Below are 20,261 nucleotides of genomic sequence, written 5' to 3' on the forward strand. Positions count from 1 at the left end.
GCGTATTTCTGTGTTGACTTGAGCTGCGCTACGCTACGCTGTATTATTGTGTTGACTTAAGGCTCTGCTACGTCACGGGGGTATTATCCAACAATCGATTCTGGTGGAGATCAAACGCTTAGCCTCGTTTCCATTGTCAGCGGCAACCGTTGACCGAGACTTGGTTAATGGCGCCGAGATCCGCAGTTTTAAACCCAAAGGTCGGCAGTGTTGATATACGATGGTCTAGGTTTAAACACAGGAGTTTCCAGTTTACACATTGGATGGTTATATTTTAACCTAAATGTCGCATTGTACACAGCGATAGTCTAGGTTTAAACCTGGGGATCGCAACGTGCACGAACGAAAACCTAGATTTAAACTAAGAGGCCACAAAAAATTGTTTAAAAAAACAAACAAACAAAAACTATAGTCCTACAAAAAAAAATTATTATGATTTCCCGACATCTCAGAGGCTAACCAGTCAACGAACTATTCCTATTGTTTGAATCACATACTTAAAACTGATATTTTTTAAATATTCTTTTTCAACTTCCTATTATTATTTCAGTTTTTCCAATTTGTTAAAAAGTTTTAATTGCTACTTATTTTTTTTTTTAATTTCGACATTTCCGTTTAAGTTTTTATTTCCGTTTTGTCACCACGCTGTAATCCCAAACTGAATGCTAGTATTAAATTGGCATAAGCCTCTAATACCAACCAGAGGCGGAATTGAGGGACTGTACGCTGGCAACTACAGTTGGTGAAAGTGTCCGCTTGAAGAGTTCTCGTAATATACAAAAGATGCTCCGGCAGTGCGTAAAAACCCAAAAAATATACATTTCCTTAGACCCAAAAAAGCAAATTAAATATAAAAAAGAAGGGAAAATAAATGTACAAGTACTATATATATATATATATATATATATATATATATATATATATATAATATGGCATGCTTTTAGATATAAATATTATTATTATTAAGAGTCTTTCTATAAAAGCTTTCGAAAAAGTGAAAGTGCCTCCACAAAACTCTTTCCCCGAGGGCTTCCACTTACTTAAATTGCTAAATTGTTACCTTGTTGCGGATGTTCCTTCAGAATTGACGATTATTACATCCTAGTACCAATCTCCAGCAGCCACCCAGGATGACGTGGGATGGCAGCTAGTGACTCAGAGACAACATCCAGAGACAACATTCAGAGACAAAAGTCAGAGACAATATCCAAAGACAACATCCAGAGACAAAAGTCAGAAACAACATCCAAAGACAACATCCAGAGACAAAAGTCAGAGACAACATCCAGAGACAAAAGTCAGAGACAACATCCAGAGACAAAAGTCAGAGACAACATCCAGAGACAACATCCAGAGACAACATCCAGAGACAAAAGTCAGAGACAACATCCAGAGACAAAAGTCAGAGACAACATCCAGAGACAAAAGTCAGAGACAACATCCAGAGACAAAAGTCAGAGACAACATCCAGAGACAACATCCAGAGACAACATCCAGAGACAAAAGTCAGAGACAACATCCAGAGACAACATCCAGAGACAAAAGTCAGAGACAACATCCAGAGACAAAAGTCAGAGACAACATCCAGAGACAACATCCAGAGACAAAAGTCAGAGACAACATCCAGAGACAATAGTCAGAGACAACATCCAGAGACAACATCCAAAGACAACATCCAGAGACAAAAGTCAGAGACAACATCCATAGACAAAAGTCAGAGACAAAAGTCAGAGACAAAAGTCAGAGACAAAAGTCAGAGACAAAAGTCAGAGACAAAAGTCAGAGACAACATCCAGAGACAAAAGTCAGAGACAAAAGTCAGAGACAACATCCAGAGGCAAATTCCAGAGAGAGACAAAAGTCAGAGACAACTTTCAGAGACATCTTCCATAGACAACATCCAGATACAACTTTCAGAGACAAAAGTCAGAGACAATATCCAAAGACAACATCCAGAGACAACTTCCATAGACAACATCCAGAGACAACTTCCAGAGACAACATCGAGAGACAAAAGTCAGAGCGCATACCAAACTACCAGCCAATAAAAACATAAGGAAATTGTCAGCTATTAAATTTTCGTTTTGATCCTAACTTTGACTTAATACATCAATGTTGACATTTTGGTTTCTTTCAGTCGTTTTTCTATTGAGATTTGATGACGTCATTGTCATCGTTACGGATGATTTTTCATGTTTTTTTTGTCAAATTGAAAGTTAACTAGAGGCCTGCATTATGCTGCAAAAATGTCTTCCATCTACTTAAGACTTTGTCTTAAAATCAAAAGTCATGTCTCCCATCTACTTAAGACCTAGTCGTGAAATCCAAAGTCATGTCTCCCATCTACTTAAGACCTTGTCGTGAAATCAGTAGACACTCTCGATACCGATCGTCGCTCACATCTCTGAAACAATCAGCGTGGAGATGCCATCATTCCCCTCAGGGAACCAGGGAGCATGCATATTTAATGTACCTGCCCATGCCCCATTTTTTTCCCCTGCCCAGATCTCTCACCTCTTGCATTACCTCCCCTCGATAAACACACATCCTCCTTCCCCCTCTTCCTCTCTCTCTCTCTCTCCCTCTCTCTCTCTCTCTGTCTCTCTCCCTCCTTAAAGAAGTAACACCGATAAAACGTAGAGGCTCCCGGTGACAAAAGCTGTCTAGTGACGCCATACTTTTCCGGAAATTCGATATGGTGTCTGCACGAGAAAACATGAAGGAAAGAGAGAAAACAAGAGAGAGAAAGAGAGAGAGAGAGAGAGAGAGAGAGGGGGGGTGGTGAGAGAAAAATGCGTGAATGTCTTAATTCAATTGTCAAAAATTTCTTGTTTTCTAGGGTGAGAAAATTTTTAAAAAATCTCGTGTGGCAACCCCCCCCCAACCCCCCCCCCCCCCGTCCACTACGAAATATACTCCCCCACCTTTCTCTACTCCTTTACAACTTTCACCAATGAAAATTATCCAGACCACCAGACCACCCCCGCAGAGACTTCCGGTCGGGACTGTTCCAGATGTATGGTCGAGAGAAATTTTGCATCCACAGTTACCTACCCTCGACCACAATACCCGACAAAACAACAGTTGGGTGACGAAGCTGATATACTATCGACTATCGCTTAGCTACCAATTGTCAAAGGCATTAAGAACCTGTTACTATTATAGACATTAGTCGAGTGCAGATGGGAAGTCGAGTAGAAATAAATAAAACCAACAAAACCCAATAACGACTACAAAAATAGTACAATGTTCAAAGACAACCATTATGTCGAAATTAAGCATTGTTTTCCACTATAAGTGATCGATTTTTTTTTTCCGGGGGTTGATTTACAGATAATTAAATCGATGAAGCGCTCCGCTGAGGGTCACAAGTTGACTGAGTCCTTGGTGGATAGTCTGTAGCAGTAATGCCGTTGGTAGAGTCAAGAGTCTGGACATCCTGATAAACGTACAAAGTTGGATCGAATATGAAATTTTAGTTGAGTATTGATTGATTCAAAGATCCTAGAGTCTCAATATGGTAGTTAAGTAATGACTACAAGTTTCTTCGAGTCTCAAATCGTTAGTTAGTTACTCTAACGATTCTGGAATCTAAAATTTTTAAGTTAAGTATTGGCTCAAGGCTCAAGGAGTCTCGGATCTCAAAATCTTAGTTAAGAATTGAGTTAAATATTCTAGAATCTTAGTTAAGTATTGAGTCCAATATTCTGAAATCTCAGTTAAGTATTGAGTCCAATATTCTAGAATTTCTGAATTTTTGTCAAGTATTAATTCACGATTATTGCCTATCAAGCAATTTGTATGTAAGTATGACCGGATTTAGACAATAAGGAACTAAGAAATTTGAGTTATGGGGCCATATGGAATCAACATAAGGAGATTTTTTCCTTTGCACTTTCCTCGAAACGATTGAAAATATCCACGGAACCATTTTGGGGGCTCCCGAACAAGTGGGGGTCCCTAAGCTATTGCTTAAATTGCCTATAGGTAAATCCAGAACGAATTGTTAGTAAGCATTAAAACATAAACTTACATTGTTTTACATATTGCTATAACCCTAGTGGCGGACTGAAAGGGTTAATGTTTGTGCGGCCTACTGACACACATGATTCAGGCCAATCACACAGGTCAAGGGCTGGTGAACAAGGGACATTACTGCTATTGCACGCAGTATGGCCAATATTATAGTCATGTGACCAGAAAGCCTTTACAGACGAGAGACAGTGTGTTAGAAAGGACAGTAGAGTCCAGGACAGTAAGCAGAAAGGACTGTGTGCTACGAAGTGAGTCCTTGAAAATGTAGCTGTACGAGCTAGAGAGACTTGTAGTGAACTTGCAGTTCTGTAGTGTAGCAAAGCATTTGAAGTTAGTGTAGCCATTTGTGTTTATCGGCTGTTGTTGATGTAAATGTCAATAAACCGCCACATTGTTTATTGAAGCTCTTGTTGTCAAGTTGATGTTTTAGATGTACTGTGTTCTTGGGCAGTGTTTGCAGAAGGCCGGATAGAGAAGAACGTAACACTATATAGAAGTTTGAGGCAAATTTAAATAAACTCATGTAGTACAATATTCACAACGGTTGAATAAAAAAGGTCAAGGTCTAGTGCCTACAGAATATGTTTCTAGGATGTGATGAGATATTGAATGGAGTGTTACGGAGTGTGTGTGTGTATGTGTGCGTGTTTATGTTCTGATGCAATCAGGGGAGAACTGTGTTTGTATTAGCTGGATAGATTATGACGTAACCACGAGTAAGTCCATCGGAGTTGATGCTACAAACAGGGAAGTGCAACTGGTAGTGAGAGCACAAGCAGGAGGCCAGGGATCTGTGCAGATGTTCGAGGAAACTATGAGAGCTGGGTACGCCGCGGTGGTACGACTCTCTGGCGATCCTAAAAATGAAGAGCTGATGGGCCCGTGCCACGGCCAAAGCAGCCTCAAGGCTGAGCTGGAAGCGATGTTCAAAGCGTTGGAATGGCTGGAGGAAAGAGTCTGTAATGGAACTGCGCCCGCTGAGGACATTGTTATTTTCATGGATTCGATCTGTGCCTTAGAGGCCCTCGAAGGGCAGTGTGCAGGTGTCGGAAGGGTAGAAGAGTACGTCACGGTCGCGGAACGTCTTGGTGTGAATAGTTAAATGCTGTGGGTGCCCGCCCATTGTGGTATGGTCCGCCACGGCACGGCCGATATTTTAGTACGCACCGTAAATGGTGCACCGTGCACGCACGAGAGTGTACGATCCCTCGCCGACAACTGATTGTTGGTACTTTAGTACGAGAGCTGGGACGCTTCCGATTAAATTAAGACCCTGAGCTCCATAGGCAGATGAGTAGACCAGACCGAAAGGAATGCCTGATGGCAACTTAATCGTGCTGTAAATATAGAGTTATTCCCTTTAGAAAAGCCTCTTCTAATATCAATTTTGTTTGTTTCAAAAACATTTTAAAACTATATTATTAATTGATTAGCTTTGAGATGGAGTGTTCAACTAACATGTTTTTCTTACGGCAGATAATATAATGTGTTCATACACTGACAATTCGTAATGTTGTAAGCACATGTATGCAAACTATAACAACCAAGTACATCGCTTCCCCAAGCTTTGCATTAAAAATAAATATCTTTCATACACTGTAGATAACATAAAGGGACATAATTGTATAGCAGGAGACTGAATATTATCTTCTCTTCCGCTTTCATAATATGTCTAAAAAAAAAATCACTGCAAAAAAACAAAAACAAGCAAAACAACAAAAAATTATATGATATTTGGAAATAATTTTAAAAAAGGCTGTCAGAGTTTTATAATTTATCATAATGTCAGTGAGCTGTAAACATTTTATCTCATAGTTGCATTGCTGTTATCAGGCACAGAAGCAAGCTCTCCGAAAGTAAAATATATTCTACATTCTACTTTCAAGACTAAATCTACTACAGATATATTTTTGCTTTAAACAATTTGGTGGATAGGGAATAAGTATTACGAAGTTATTAAAATTTATTTAAATACTTAATTAGTTGTATGAGCTATGACCTATTACACAATCTAATTATTTTCCTAGCATCATCTTCTGTCCCTTAAATCAACAACCGCACGGTTATGGTCTGCGGGCCCAGGGATCCGTGACACGACCGTAAGGGGTCCGCAGAAATATTAATATTGTATACAATTCGAATAACGTCTTCGTTAACAGCCAGCTTATCCGATCGGATAGTTTTAATGATAATCAACTCGCCGCTAATTGCTGCTCTATAAGTCTATTACGTACACTTCTGTGACGAGATTACTTATATTCTATGTATTCATGTAGCTCCTTCACTAAGAGGCACGTGGGCGAGTTTTGACTATGTAAGGGGGTCCCGGGTAAAAAAAAAAGGTTTGAGAACCTCTGTCTTAAATTACACTACCGGGGCATTGTAACACCGGGGCACTGTAACGGCGTAACCAAGTCATTCCACGTTTCCTCGTCAGCAGCTGTACTTATCAGGATAGCAAAAGAGAGGCCGGTCCATTTTTTTTCAGTTATCCAGCCAGTTTTTCTTTGGTTGAATGAATCTTTCTTCGTGCTCCTTCCTCTGTACCTTGAAGGATGACCTTTGGCCTTTGACAGTGAGTCAGGTCTTGCAATATGACCAGACCAGCTCCTCTTTTGTCTCTTTCCAGTATTAAAGAGTTCTTTCTTTTTACCATCCTTTTGCAAACTTTTTGAAAAAGTACCATCTCTTTTGTCTTCTGTGCCTAGTTCTGTATATATAATTCTCTACTTCGCCCAACCATGCGGGACACCACGCACGCACGCCGACTCTCTATCCCTCTTCCTGATGTAAATACTATATTTGGACAGGCTACATGAGGCTCTGTATGGGGGATATTAAATACACTAACATACAATAATTAATAAGCTTCTTGAGCCATTGCATTCAATCTTATAATAGTAGGTCTACATCTATTATAATAGTATCTAGACTCTAATATTGATTTTTGTACAATATTTTTTTAAATAAAGAAAAGAATGTATTTACAATGGCATTTTTACATGCATAATTGGTGTAACCATATTTTTATGTAACAAAATTAAACTTTAAGTTTTCAGAGAGTTATTCCTTCATTGCTGATGGCCTACTAGCTGCTTAAATATAAAATTTAATTCCTCCCGCCTTTGAACAGAGGAAAACTTTATACTAAAGAGTAATAGAGAAAAATCGTTGACATATGATTGTTTACAATAGAGAATGGTATATTTTTGTTACAGATAAGCTATAGACATTGGCTTTCTGGTTTCATTTATTTAACATATTGTATAGACCTGGTGTCAAAGGGGGGGGGACGCCACAGACACATGCATGGGAATGTGAAGCACTTGGATAGCTCCATGATTGAAGGACATGAACATCCACGGGAGATGCCACATAAGCCTGATATGCGTTGAAATGTCATCGCAGGAGACAGCTCTTAAACGTCATTGCAGGACAGCTCCTAAACGTCATCGCAGGACAGCTCCGAAACGACACAAAACACACGCCTCACTCAGAGCTTCACAATGACTGCGTGGTGATCGAGAACACTCGAACAGTTAAAAAAAAACTCTTTTAAAGCATTCACACATATTAACAACGATAGTACTACAAATAGAGACACTTTTTTTTATCCCAGAGTCAAGAATATTGTTCAAAGATCTGAACCGGTTTGGTTAACTTATTGAGGCTCTCATTCAAGCGACGAGCTTGTAACATTCCTACTCCAAAGAGTTCACAGGGAACTGTTAGCGAGTATGTAACACTTTTTAAAAACAATAAAACCGTCACTAGTTATTTGGTGTGGAATCTTTAAAAAAAATGACCATATTTGACCAATTAGATTGACATATTTGACCAATTAGATTGACTTTTCCAATGACCTTAAGCTCATGGACTTGGTTTTTGTGTGCTCTAATGAAGAATGTTTTGAGATTATGTATTGTGTCTGATTGTCCAGTCTTCAGAGATGCGAACCCAGAGACCCCTCGATGCGGAAGCCAAATGCTTTAACCCTCAGCTACCAGGCTCCTCCAGAAGTATTCTCAACTATTTGATTATTCAAGCCATGATAGTGTATGTAAGATATTTGAAAAAAAAGCCTTTTTTTAAAGACTTAAGTTTTAAGTTTTAAATTGGGTGGTTACTGTTTTACACTTCTTTGTCTCCGAGTTTGAAATACGCGACCAGAGATAATCTAATTCCTAGATATCTGTTATCTGTTATATACTGTTATCAACAAGTTACCAAAGAACAGAACGCTTATAAGAATGAATACAAAATATTGCTAGCTTCAACTAAATACAAAATATGACACCCTGTATCTGTAACAGGCTTCATTGAGATATGACAGACAATACTTGATCATGATGCATGACGAATACAGTACATCTATTCATGTCCAGCTCCAACAGTGTAAAATCCTAAAATTAAAAAGATGATTGTTACTGAGCATTCTTATGACGATAATTGGTCCCTTCTCACATACACAGAGCTTTAACTTGCTGTCAATATGTTTGCTAAGGCTACTTCTTTGGTCTGTCAACTAGTTTGAAAAAACAAAACAAAACAAAAATTAAGACCATGCTCCAGAAGTCTCCAAAGCAACCTATCTCCACTGACCATTGTGAAGGTCACCCCCTGAATGTTGTTGACCACCTCAGGTACCTCGACAGCACAAAGCCAAACGATGCGTTGGAAATAGAAAACCGTCTGGGTAATGCTAACAGCGCTTTGGGTCGACTCCAAGTGAGAGTATAGTGAAATAGGTCTTTTTGCCTACCAACGTAAAATTAATATCTATCAAGCAGTAGTTCTCACGACAATTTTGTATGGCTCTGAGACCTGGGTGCTCTAAAGGAAGCATCTAAGGCTCCTTGAACGCTTCAATCAAAGCTACCATTTTCAAGTTTCACTCCATCATGAGCATACGCTGGCATGACTACACAAAAATCAAACTATGTTCTTCCAGAGGTCGGTGTGGAAATGTAGAACTACTAACCATTCGAAAGATGCTCTGGGTCGGCACCTATCCAGTAAACGGGATGAATGAATTCCATAGGCGATCCTTTTCATGAGCTTAAAGGAGGACGACCTAACCACGGAAGCGCCACGAAGAACAACTCAGGCGCCACTTTTCTCTCACTGGTATAGAGGAAAGTAACTGGCAGCAGATTGCCTCTAATAGAGAGAGAGAGAGAGAGAGAGAGAGAGAGAGAGAGAGAGCTGGAGAGACCTCATGAAGGTCGCTAGACAAATATTTGAGACCGATTGTCAAAGACACGCGCATAAAACGAAAAAATTAAATAGACCCTAGCGAACAACAGCTTTGTCTGCATCAGATGTGGCAAAATATTCATGTCGCAACTAGGTTTGTATGATAATTCGAAAAAATGCACTTGTTCTGAATTATAGATGGTTTATACATAATAAAGCAGAGATTACTTTACCATATTTAAAACTAATAAAATTAGTTTATTTAATCGTTAAAATAACATCTACTTTTATGATAAAGGGGACTCATGTTTAAACGAACCTTATGTCCTTGTAAAAAAAGGAAATTTATTATTGTTAGATAAATGAAACGTTAAAGTTAAACATGAATAAGGATGATAAATTGATATTTATTATTGCTACAATTAATATAGAAATGGAGTTCTAAATAAATTGCAAATCGTGGCACCTGATGTCGTATGAAATTTCCTTTATTAGCGATGCTCATCTATGGAAGAAAACAAATCTGTCACTAGCCCCTTGTGTATCCTGCGTACAGACTAAAGAAACCGTTGACATGGTTTGCTATTAGAAAGTAATCGCATCATTTCTTGTCCCCTACTAGCACTGTAGAGTCACATTATCTCAGCTCCTTCGTTTATTTTGTACCCTGGATACACCATTAAAGTTAAATATTATTTTTATAAATTTATTGTTGAATTCTTCCCAATCTTCTTCTTTTCATTTTCAAAAAAAAATGTTTTAGGTTACCTAATAGTGTCCCCACATTTCATCACATCGCTTCTTTTTGTTTACCTATGAAACAGTATTGGTTGTTAGAATACAATGTGCATCCTCGGTTTGGGACCCCCTTAAATCAAGAAAACATTAAGAAACTGGAACAGACACAATATAGAGCAGTGAGATTCATTACAAACGAATATTCACAGTTGACTAGAGTAACACTTTTAGTAGAATCACTAAATTTAGAAAGCCTTCAGGATAGAAGACTTACAAGTAAAGTAGCAATTATACATATTCACACTGAACCAAATACAAATACAAAAAAAACAAAATCTTATAAAATACTCTGAAAGACACAAAGATAAAGGCACATTCCTCGTCCCATATGCTAGGACAAATTTGTACAAATACTCCTTCTTCCCTAGTGCTATTAGAGCATGGAATGGGTTGCTTGAATCAGCCAGGAAAACCAGTGACTTGGCAGAATTTAAGTCATTGGTTAAGATGCATGACTAGATTGACCTAGGAACACGCGTGGACGTAATCATCTTCTTTTGAAGTAACATCTGTATTTTATATCATTAGTTACTTAAGGAATGTAAACTGGATCTTAAAAACATCGACATGTAAAGAAAGAACTTATTGACGAGATTAATATTGACCACGAACATCCCCATTAGGTAAACAAAGCTGTGGTATGTACATAAAATCCATCGTTTTTTTTTATAAATCTAGTTCAATACTTCTATGTTTTAAATAAAATGTAAATTATGAGAGCCGCATACAAAGAAACATATACCAAGTCATGAACACACACACTCACACGTATTTGAACAATTACTCCGACACACACACACACACACACACACACACGTATCTATACAATTACACCGACACGCACACACACTCGTGAACACACTACGGTTCACACCAAAACGTGATTTTTGTTTTTAAAAAACTTTGTGCACAGTGCAATTACCTTTAAAGACAAAAAAACAATGTCTCCAGAGCATAAATTCTTTTGTTTCATTTCCTTTTAAAGTGTGAAAAATAAAATAAAAAAATTACGGAGACTTTTGTATGAGTTTATGTGTGGTTCACCCCAGGTAGCAAGCCGGACAAGAGAACTTCTCACCAAGGCTTTAATGGGCTTGGAACAGCTTTGAATTTCTTTACTGCCTCAAGTGGCCCGCTAATGGTCGTTGTATGCACTCTGGCTGTCTGGGAAGTATCGTCTGCTTTCAAAGTTCAAGGAAATGAGAAGGGGTGATGAATTACCAGGACATTTCTAGACCAGATACAAGAAAATAAACTGTTTGTAGACCAGATTCAAGAAAATAAACTGACCTGCATAGAAGATGAACGTCTTGGGCACCATCGGTATTTCGTCTATAGAAGGGTGATGACCTAGCAGGACATTTCTAGACCAGATACAAGAAAATAAACTGACATACATAGAAGATGAGCGGTATTTCGTCTATAGAACTACTAGGACATTTCTAGACCAGATACAAGAAAATAAACTGACCTACATAGAAGATGAGCGGAATTTCGTCTATAGAACTACTAGGACATTTGTAGACCAGATTCAAGAAAATAAACTGACCTGCATAGAAGATGAACGTCTTGGGCACCATCGGTATTTCGTCTATAGAAGGGTGATGACCTAGCAGGACATTTCTAGACCAGATACAAGAAAATAAACTGACATACATAGAAGATGAGCGGTATTTCGTCTATAGAACTACTAGGACATTTCTAGACCAGATACAAGAAAATAAACTGACCTACATAGAAGATGAGCGGTATTTCGTCTATAGAACTACTAGGACATTTGTAGACCAGATTCAAGAAAATAAACTGACCTGCATAGAAGATGAACGTCTTGGGCACCATCGGTATTTCGTCTATAGAAGGGTGATGAGCTAGCAGGACATTTCTAGACCAGATTCAAGAAAATAAACTGACCTACATAGAAAATGAACGACACTTCGTCTATAATTCTAACATGTATTTTACGACTGAAATAAATGTTTCGTTCCCTCAACCACCACGAACTCATTGGTTTCTCACTTATTTCCGTCTTCTGCCCTGACGGAAACACTGGCAATGACATGACAGACGCAATGAAGCGTAAATTATTTTTAAAAAAATATCTATACTATAAAGTAGAATGTAAGGCGTTGGTATCTATGTATGTGCCGAATAGAAATCAAAACCGTTTGACCAATCTTGATAAAACTTGGCATAAATGTTCCTTGGGTACTAACTGAGACCGTAGTGTATGTATTGTAGCCTTAAAATAAACTTAAGACCCTCAAACCAAAAAGTTGACCAACTCTTTGAAAGCATTATAACTTCATCGATGTAGGCCATGTTTACATGAGAAAATATCGAAAGGATCTAGATCTAGATCTAATTTTAACAACTACACTTTGCACATATAGTTTTTTACTTTGACACATGAAAATACAAAATATATAGTCTATGGATTTCATTATTTTATAAAATTAACCTTCAAATTTGTGTTTCAAAAGCATTTTTTACATAAATTCGTTCCTTATATCTGCGTATTTAGAATTCCTGACGTACATTCTTTCATTAGACAATACCGTAATGTCACACATCCTTCTATTCCTAGGTCTAAAACTCTGATATAACTTCTCTTCGCAAAGATAGTTTTATACTTTAACACATGAACATATTAAGTATAGTTCATTCATTTCATATTTTAATCAAATTAACATTCAAATTTGTTTTTCAAAAGCATTTTTAACACATTCGTTCGCTAAAGCTGCGAAGGCGTGTTGAGATATATTCATTCATGAATCGTGTACTAAAAAAAGTCACGCATGCGCAGAGCAAAGCCTCCAAGACACAACCGTTCTGTTAACCCAGAATAGGTGCAAATGGCAAGGGGCTGGTAGCCTTCAGTCAATTAAGCTATAATTAATTTTGCTATATTTGTTATATTATAATTATTATAGCCATATTATTGTTATTACAACTTCTAGAGCATGCTAAGTGCTCTCTGCCTTGAGGCGCTTAGCAAAAAAAATAATAAAGTCAAATCTCGAGTTTAAATCTGAAGTCTACATAGGGATTTGATCTCCAACACTCGCTGTTAATAATCCAGGCGTTTTTTATATGCCACCCGGCTTCACAAACTGTGTGCAAAATTGTGACAAAATAACTGCATTTCACCTCCAGATTTGAACTGAGTTTTATAAAAAAAAAAAATATAAAATCATTTGAGAAACATTTTACTGTTCTAAGAAACCCCTCTCACCCTCACCACAGGGCCCTATTATCTGAACAAGTTTTTAATTTTGTATTTTTAAGACAACTTGATCTGTAGATATAATTATATTAACTTGTATATCTGTTTCATTTCAATTGTAATGTTGTAATTCTATAATTAGTTTATATCACATGCACATGGCCACCTCCAAGTCCAGTTGCTTCATTGATAATTGAACTTTAATTAATATTTCCCAATTCACTGGTCAAAGTAAACATAGCCTGGCTTAATTGAAATGCCCAGAGGTGCAGGATGGGTAAGAAATCGTCTAACATGATTTTGGCGCCAAATGATTGTCCTTGTGTTGCCCCGTAGTGTCAACACCTCTTCTGCCACGGGGCACAGTGTGAGTCTCAATATTGCCGCTTGGGTTCTAATTGAGTTTATCGGGAGGCCATGACGCAAGCCACAAGTGTAGGATGTCTTGAGCACTGGACAGAGCTTTAAAGGGCAAAATACATCCCATAATTCTTTTCTTTTATAACGTATGCGGTGTTGGCAAACTTTCCATAGGTCACAGCTACGTAGTACTTGCAAAATATATGCAGAGTAAACTGGTTGACACAAAGTAAGGGAGACTACTCTGAAAGTCAGTATCTTAAGAAGATAAGAGCTACACATCTTTTACGCCTGTATGTTGTTGTTTTTTTAGTGAATGGATATGGCCACGACAGTCGCACGAGTGCTACGCGCATGCGCGGGCAAGCGGCAATGTACTAGCAAAGATGGTTAAAGAGATTCTGTTGTTGTTTTTTTTTGTGATATTGGTAGTACGACAACATAAGCATAAAATGCTAGTTCTATAGCACGTTAGTTGAAAAAAATTGATTTTTACAAACCTAGACTTCGGTTTTTTTCTTCTTCGAGTTGAGTCTAGGCCCATGGAAGCTTGCCTCCACCTGTCTGTGTGAACAGACTTCGTCTGGGAAAGATCCAAGCAGATGTACATTTTTACATCTCTAGTACCGACGTCTCGTATCCCAAGACGCTCAAGAAAAAAGCGAATCTAAAGGTCGAGCACACGGGGAGACTCCCCATATTCCTTCTCTGTATCAAATCAGCCCCTTGAGAAACGGTAAGTGGCTTTCTTCCAGCCCTGCCTGTGCAATAGACTCTGTCCTTCAGCACCCCAACGGGGGGTCCTGCTTCCACCCGAAAAAAATACGCATGCGTCTTAAATAGCCTGTGACACAAGTCCAACACCTGGACTGCTCATATGACTTAGATATATGGCCCGATAAAACTGCTTCCACTGGTGAAAGTGTGAGGGATACCCATTGCCTCTAGAATCATGAGCCTGGGACAAGTGGTGCCGAAGAGCCTAAAAAGGCAATTTATATAAAAGAGGTTACTCTATAGCCATGTTTGTTTTATAGGTTATGATCACTTGTAATTTAATTACTATTATTTTCCATGAGAATTAATTTGTCTAACAGTAATTGAAAAACAAAAAAAATCAATGTTTTTATCTCATGTTACAGTCATTGTTTATTTCAGTTTACCAAGCAGCGAAATTAAAAATCATTCTCAACTTTCTTCTCGTGAATTAAACTGTTGTTGTTGTTGTTTTCTCCCTTATATAGAAGGTAATCTAAATTTAGAAGTGTTACATAACATAAAGTATTTAAAAAAAAAACAACTCTTGAATTAAATCTTAACAGATACAATAAAATTTAAACTCATAGTGAACAATTGTAACTATGTAACAAATGCACTTATACAGGTGAGTTCGTTAAACACATGTAGTAGTTGCCTTGTTATGTGGTATGCCCTTCGGACTCTCATCTGGACAGTCTTTTAATTGAACCCAGCCCGCTGCCACCTATCCTTCCGTCCTGCAGGAGGTCTGTGTGTTGTTACCGGTCGTTGACCTGTAGCACCATACAGCTGGTAGACAATAAAACCGTTGTAGGCGTAATATATCTTAACTAATAAACATGAAAAACTTCCTTGTGAACAATACTAAATATAACTTTTATTATAACATAGACTACATAAAGTTAATATGAGATCAAATAAATATAGACTTTAGTAATAATAGTTTTTAACAAAATCTAACTCACTACAATAACGCAACCTTTCTGTCTCACGTTCTGGAGTCGTCTCCCCTAACTAAGACCGCTGAAGACATTGCCACCCTATGTTGCATCATTCACAACCAATCGCCAACCTCTTCCCATCGTCACCATAGAAACACACACACACACACACGTACACCATAACACTGGGCTAAGACGTGGGTCTAATAAGCTCCATAAGTGTAACTTGTCAAACAAAACAAAACATGTAGAGGACATCCTTCAGAAACACATCTACATTACCCCGCGCATAATAAATAAAAAAAGTTTTGAACTCAAGCGTATCGAGTCCCGGTTCCAAGCACTACCGGAGCCACCATCCGATTCATCTACGCTTTTAAAAAATAATTTCAGTAATTCCCTTCGCCAACGCCTTTCGGAATTTCTCCTCCACACACACACACACACACACACACACACAGATACTAGCTTGCCCAACCTTTTCCGCTGTCCCATCAATATGTTTTACACCCACGTAAAAAGCATCCAGTTCCGGTATTCCTCCTGCCTTCCCGTTTCCCCAGCTTTTGTGAATGTGTCGTAATGTGTACCACTGTCTTTCAGACTAGCAAACAATCTCATATCCCAAACATGTTGCCTTGTTTGGTTTTGAAAACTAGATGATGGGCAGTTTTAAAGAAATTATTTCTGTTTCTGTTTCTTTTCAAGAACCAGGTGAAGACAGGTGATGTGACTATCTCAAAAATGCCGCTAAAGATGAAAAACTATAACATTTGTTAGTATAATGAAATAAAGTCTCAGGTAAACTCTCGCTTGTTCAGAGAAGGATATAATGGGAAAAAAAACCAGAGAGTAACAAAAAGAAATAGCATCCAATCAAATGTTTCCGGAACAAAATTGACATCAAACAATTAGTCCAGCATTTTCATTTGTTTTAAAGATTAATTGATTGTAATTGCAAGTAGACCACTCCGTCCGATTTGCATTTTCAAAATACCGACTGTTCTTGGGTTCAAAATGAGAACATTAAAAAAATAAGTCATTCAAATGTTCCCATTCCAACTTTTAATATTTTCAATTTTTAGCGGCCCCAAAAGGGAATAGACGCTATTAGTTTTCAAGTGGTCTGTCCGTCCTTCCGTCAGTCCCGAAACTGACTTTCTATTGGACCAATAAGATTATTCTATCCTATCCTATCCTATCCTATCCTATCCTATCTTATCTTATCTTATCTTATCTTATCTTATCTTATCTTATCTTATCTTATCTTATCTTATCTTATCTTAGATCAAGAATACACAGACAGACACAATATATAACAGATGGTGGATTTACAATTAACGGATGTAGCAAGCCCGAGCGACAACACATCATCAACATTTTCTTTTGTGAAAAAAAAAAAGGCTCAACTTTGACAAAATTATAGGAATACTGTTTCAGCAGACGTGACACAAGATTTACAGAATCTTGTCAAGGATTGGAAAGCAAGAGATGCATTATCCATGTATGCATTGAATGACAGTTACAGGGCCGGAATGTCATGACATTGTCGGAAACTGACACGACGGAGCATTCAAAAGTCGGAGAGGTAAGCGACGTCTGCTAGATGTTGACATGCCCAATTTATGTTCGTCACATGATTTTTCTTAAATCAAGAAAAACATGAAAAAAAAAAAGCGAAGAAGTAGATTGCCTACTTTTGATGGTTTGGAAACTAATAGTTGATAGGAGGGCATTTGGGTGAAAGATATAGAATAATACAGATGGTCAAGTGACTTGATACTCAAACTTAGAATACAAACTTAACGCCCTCACCCCGCCCCCACCCCAAAATCGCTAACGAGCTAACGTTAAAAGAAAAGAAAGGTCAAAGTTGATTTAATTTAATTCCAGTCGAGACATCAACACACACACATATAAAACAAGTCACGTGTTATCAGCTTAAATGTTTCATTGGACGATTACATTAGAAAAAGGGATTTCATTATTTTTTTTTTTTTGTAGATTTGTATTGATGAGTTTGATCATTTTAATTGATATTGATCTCCTAACATGTTGACTCAATGTTCTAACGTAGGCTCGCCTAGTGCAGATAAATACAAAAAAAGGCTCATTGTTTTGGAAGCGACTGTAACAAAGTTACGTTACAGACTGTAAATGTTACGACTTTACGACCTGTGTATGTTACGGACAGTAAATGTAACTGTCTGTGAATGTTACTACATTTGAATATTACAGCCTGAGAATGCTACAATCTTTGAATGTTACAACCTGTGAATGTTACGAAATGTAAATGTTTTGATCAGTGCATGTAGACAAAACAGTAAATATTTCTATGCCATATTTGGATTAATGTTTACACTATTAATAGAATAACAAGGACCAAAAAAACAAATACTTGACCTTGTTAAGTCCTACCCTTCATGTGTTCTTGTTTACACCCACGTGACCCCCCATCAAATATTCACGTGACATCTCAAGTGCAACATTTGCTTTTAATTAAGACTCTAAATATAGATTCATTGCCAAAATTCATTATTCATTAGTTCCAAGCCCTGATTGCATTTCTACATCAGCATTTAGTTTTCTTTTCATTGGAGAACTTTACACCCATAATGATACACACTTATTTAACATATCTACTCTGTATCTACTACTATCTACATTTAGAGTCACCAGCATACCACATAACAGAAAAAGTGCAGAAAATTATTATATAGCATTAAAAATGTATGTTTTATCAATACTTAAGTATTCTTTTCATCAGATACACACACACAAAAAAAAAAAAAATAAAACTTGCTAATAATTAATATGTCTCTATTTTAAGAAAATCCCCTATGTTAAGTCATTGAGATTTAACAATACTTACCAGACTGATTATATAAGTCAGAATCTGTCTTTTTTTTTTAATAGAAGAATCTCAGAATTTGTTTTTAAAAATTTAAGAAGTTAATTGCAGAATTAAATTTAACACTTCTTAGTAAATTGTGTGTAAGTAAAATCACATAAAATCCATTTTATGGAAAACATAAGATATTAATTTTTTTCTCAAGAATAAAACTCTTTGGCTTTGAAACTTTTGAAGAAACAAAGTGATTATTTTTCTCTGTAAACGATCTTTTTTTTCTTTTTTTTTTTTACTAATTAAAAAAAATAGCTGAACTAACTTTTTAATTATTCACTTGTAAGCGCGACTTTTTTTTCTTCATTGATGAATCCAGAGCTTTGATTAAGTGAGTCACGTATCCACGAATAGGCAGACTCTACTTGTCGCAATGAACGCGCACGGGGTGAGTACCTTGAACAGCACAATGGATAGCACTCACGCACCCACATGGGACACTTACGGGTTGAGCGACAAAAACCCAGCAAGTGCCGTGAGCCAAGCGCGAGTAGCCTCGCTTTGACGTGTGCGGTAGCGACATAGTTCTGTCCCGTTACCCCCCCCCCCCGGACTTTTTACAGATTGACCACAGATAGCAGCGACATTACTAAAGGTGGTTGTGGAATACTTGTTGGACATGAAAGCCTAACCCTACGGTCACAATAAGTTTAACCTTACTAATAACGTACGTGTACCTAGGCCTAAATAAAGGGGGAAAAAATACATAAAGCAGCAAATTTTGTGTAAGCTTCCATTGTTATGTGTTGGTACATAATAATAATAATAAGGCTTGTCTTCGAGTCCGAAGATTAGTGAGCAATGCAGTATTTCACGTGACAGCGCAGCCCCAGCTGTGACCTACATATTTTGCCACATCTAGCCCAAGCATAACCATTGTCCGCAGGTGGTCGATTTAGATTTTCTTTTCACCGTCTGCGTTTGTCCTTGACAGCGGATTTTCTTTTGGTCTTAAATGTGTACTCCGCCGCCTTCGTGAGTGACCTCCAGCTGTCTCGTTCTGAGGCCGCATGCAACCAGGTGCTCTCTTCTATGTCAGCTAAGGAAAGTTGACGCCTAAGCTGGTCTTTGAAGCGTTTCCGTGGGGCGCCTCTTATACGTCGACCACCTTTTAGCTCACCAAAAAGGACTGCCTTTGGCAAACGTTCGTCTCTCATACGGGATACGTGCCAGCGTAAATTTCGGACCATAAGAAGTCCCTCTATACTAGTCCATACCGGCGTTCGCAAGGACATCGCTGTTTGTAGTGCGGTCTTGCCACCATATGCCCATGATGGAGCGCAAGCATCTTTGGTGAAAGCGCTCAAGTAGTCTTAGTTGTTTTCTGTATAGTACACATGTCTCAGAGCCATATAGAAGGGTTGAGAGAAACACCGCATGGTAGACATTGATGTTTGTAGGCATGCAGAGAGATTTGTTCCACCAAACTCTCGCCTGAAGGCGTCCAAAAGCGCTACTGGCCCTGGCCAGACGGTTATCAACTTCCCTTGAAAGTAACGTGTCATTTGACACTATACTTCCTAGATATTTGAAGTGGTCTACCACGTTAAGAGGCAGAGTATGTTTTATTGGGTGACTTTTGGAGCATGACTTTTGTTTTCCCGAGGTTTATAGATAAACCGAAAGAGGCGGCAGCGTATTCATATTCGTTTACCCGTGGCTGCGCAGTCCCAGCTGTGACCTACATATTTTGCCACAACCAGGTCAAGCATAACCATTGTCCGAAGGTGGTCGATTTAAATTTTCTTTTCGCCTTCAGCGTTTGACCTCGGCAGCGGATTTTCTATTGGTCTCAAATTTGTATGCCACGGCCTTTGTGAGTGACCTCCAGCTGTCTCGTTCTGTGGCCGCATGCAACCAGTTTGCCCTTAAGCTGGTCTTTCAAGGCCTACGACAGAGTATGGAGGCCCGGCTTGCTGTTGAAACTGATGAACTTAGGTGTCGGTTCATATATGCTTAGGTGGATCCAAAATTTCCTCACGGAAAGAACGGTACAGACTCGTGTTGGTAAGCACTTGTCGAGGAAACTTCCACTTGAGCAGGG

At 38.2% G+C, this 20,261-nt stretch overlaps 2 protein-coding genes across 4 annotated transcripts in view; one reads left to right on the plus strand and one right to left on the minus strand.

Annotated features, from left to right (window-relative positions):
• Positions 1-18,662, minus strand: part of LOC106067978 (uncharacterized) — a 137,953-nt gene extending 119,291 nt beyond the window's left edge. The window contains exon 1 of one of the 3 annotated variants that reach the window (XM_056005494.1): positions 18,185-18,662. The gene's annotated coding sequence lies outside the window, so the exon portion shown is untranslated. The remainder of the gene's footprint in view (positions 1-18,184) is intronic. The other 2 variants (XM_056005493.1, XM_056005491.1) reach the window with 2 other exon arrangements.
• LOC129922119 (apical junction molecule-like) lies at positions 1,141-2,048 on the plus strand. The gene is made up of 2 exons (XM_056006753.1): positions 1,141-1,193; positions 1,253-2,048. The coding sequence occupies exons 1-2, from the start codon at positions 1,141-1,143 to the stop codon at positions 2,046-2,048; spliced, it is 849 nt and encodes a 282-aa protein (XP_055862728.1).
• Positions 18,663-20,261: the final 1,599 nt, after the last annotated feature.

Source organism: Biomphalaria glabrata, chromosome 12, assembly GCF_947242115.1.
Source record: "Biomphalaria glabrata chromosome 12, xgBioGlab47.1, whole genome shotgun sequence".
Lineage (NCBI taxonomy): Eukaryota > Metazoa > Mollusca > Gastropoda > Planorbidae > Biomphalaria > Biomphalaria glabrata.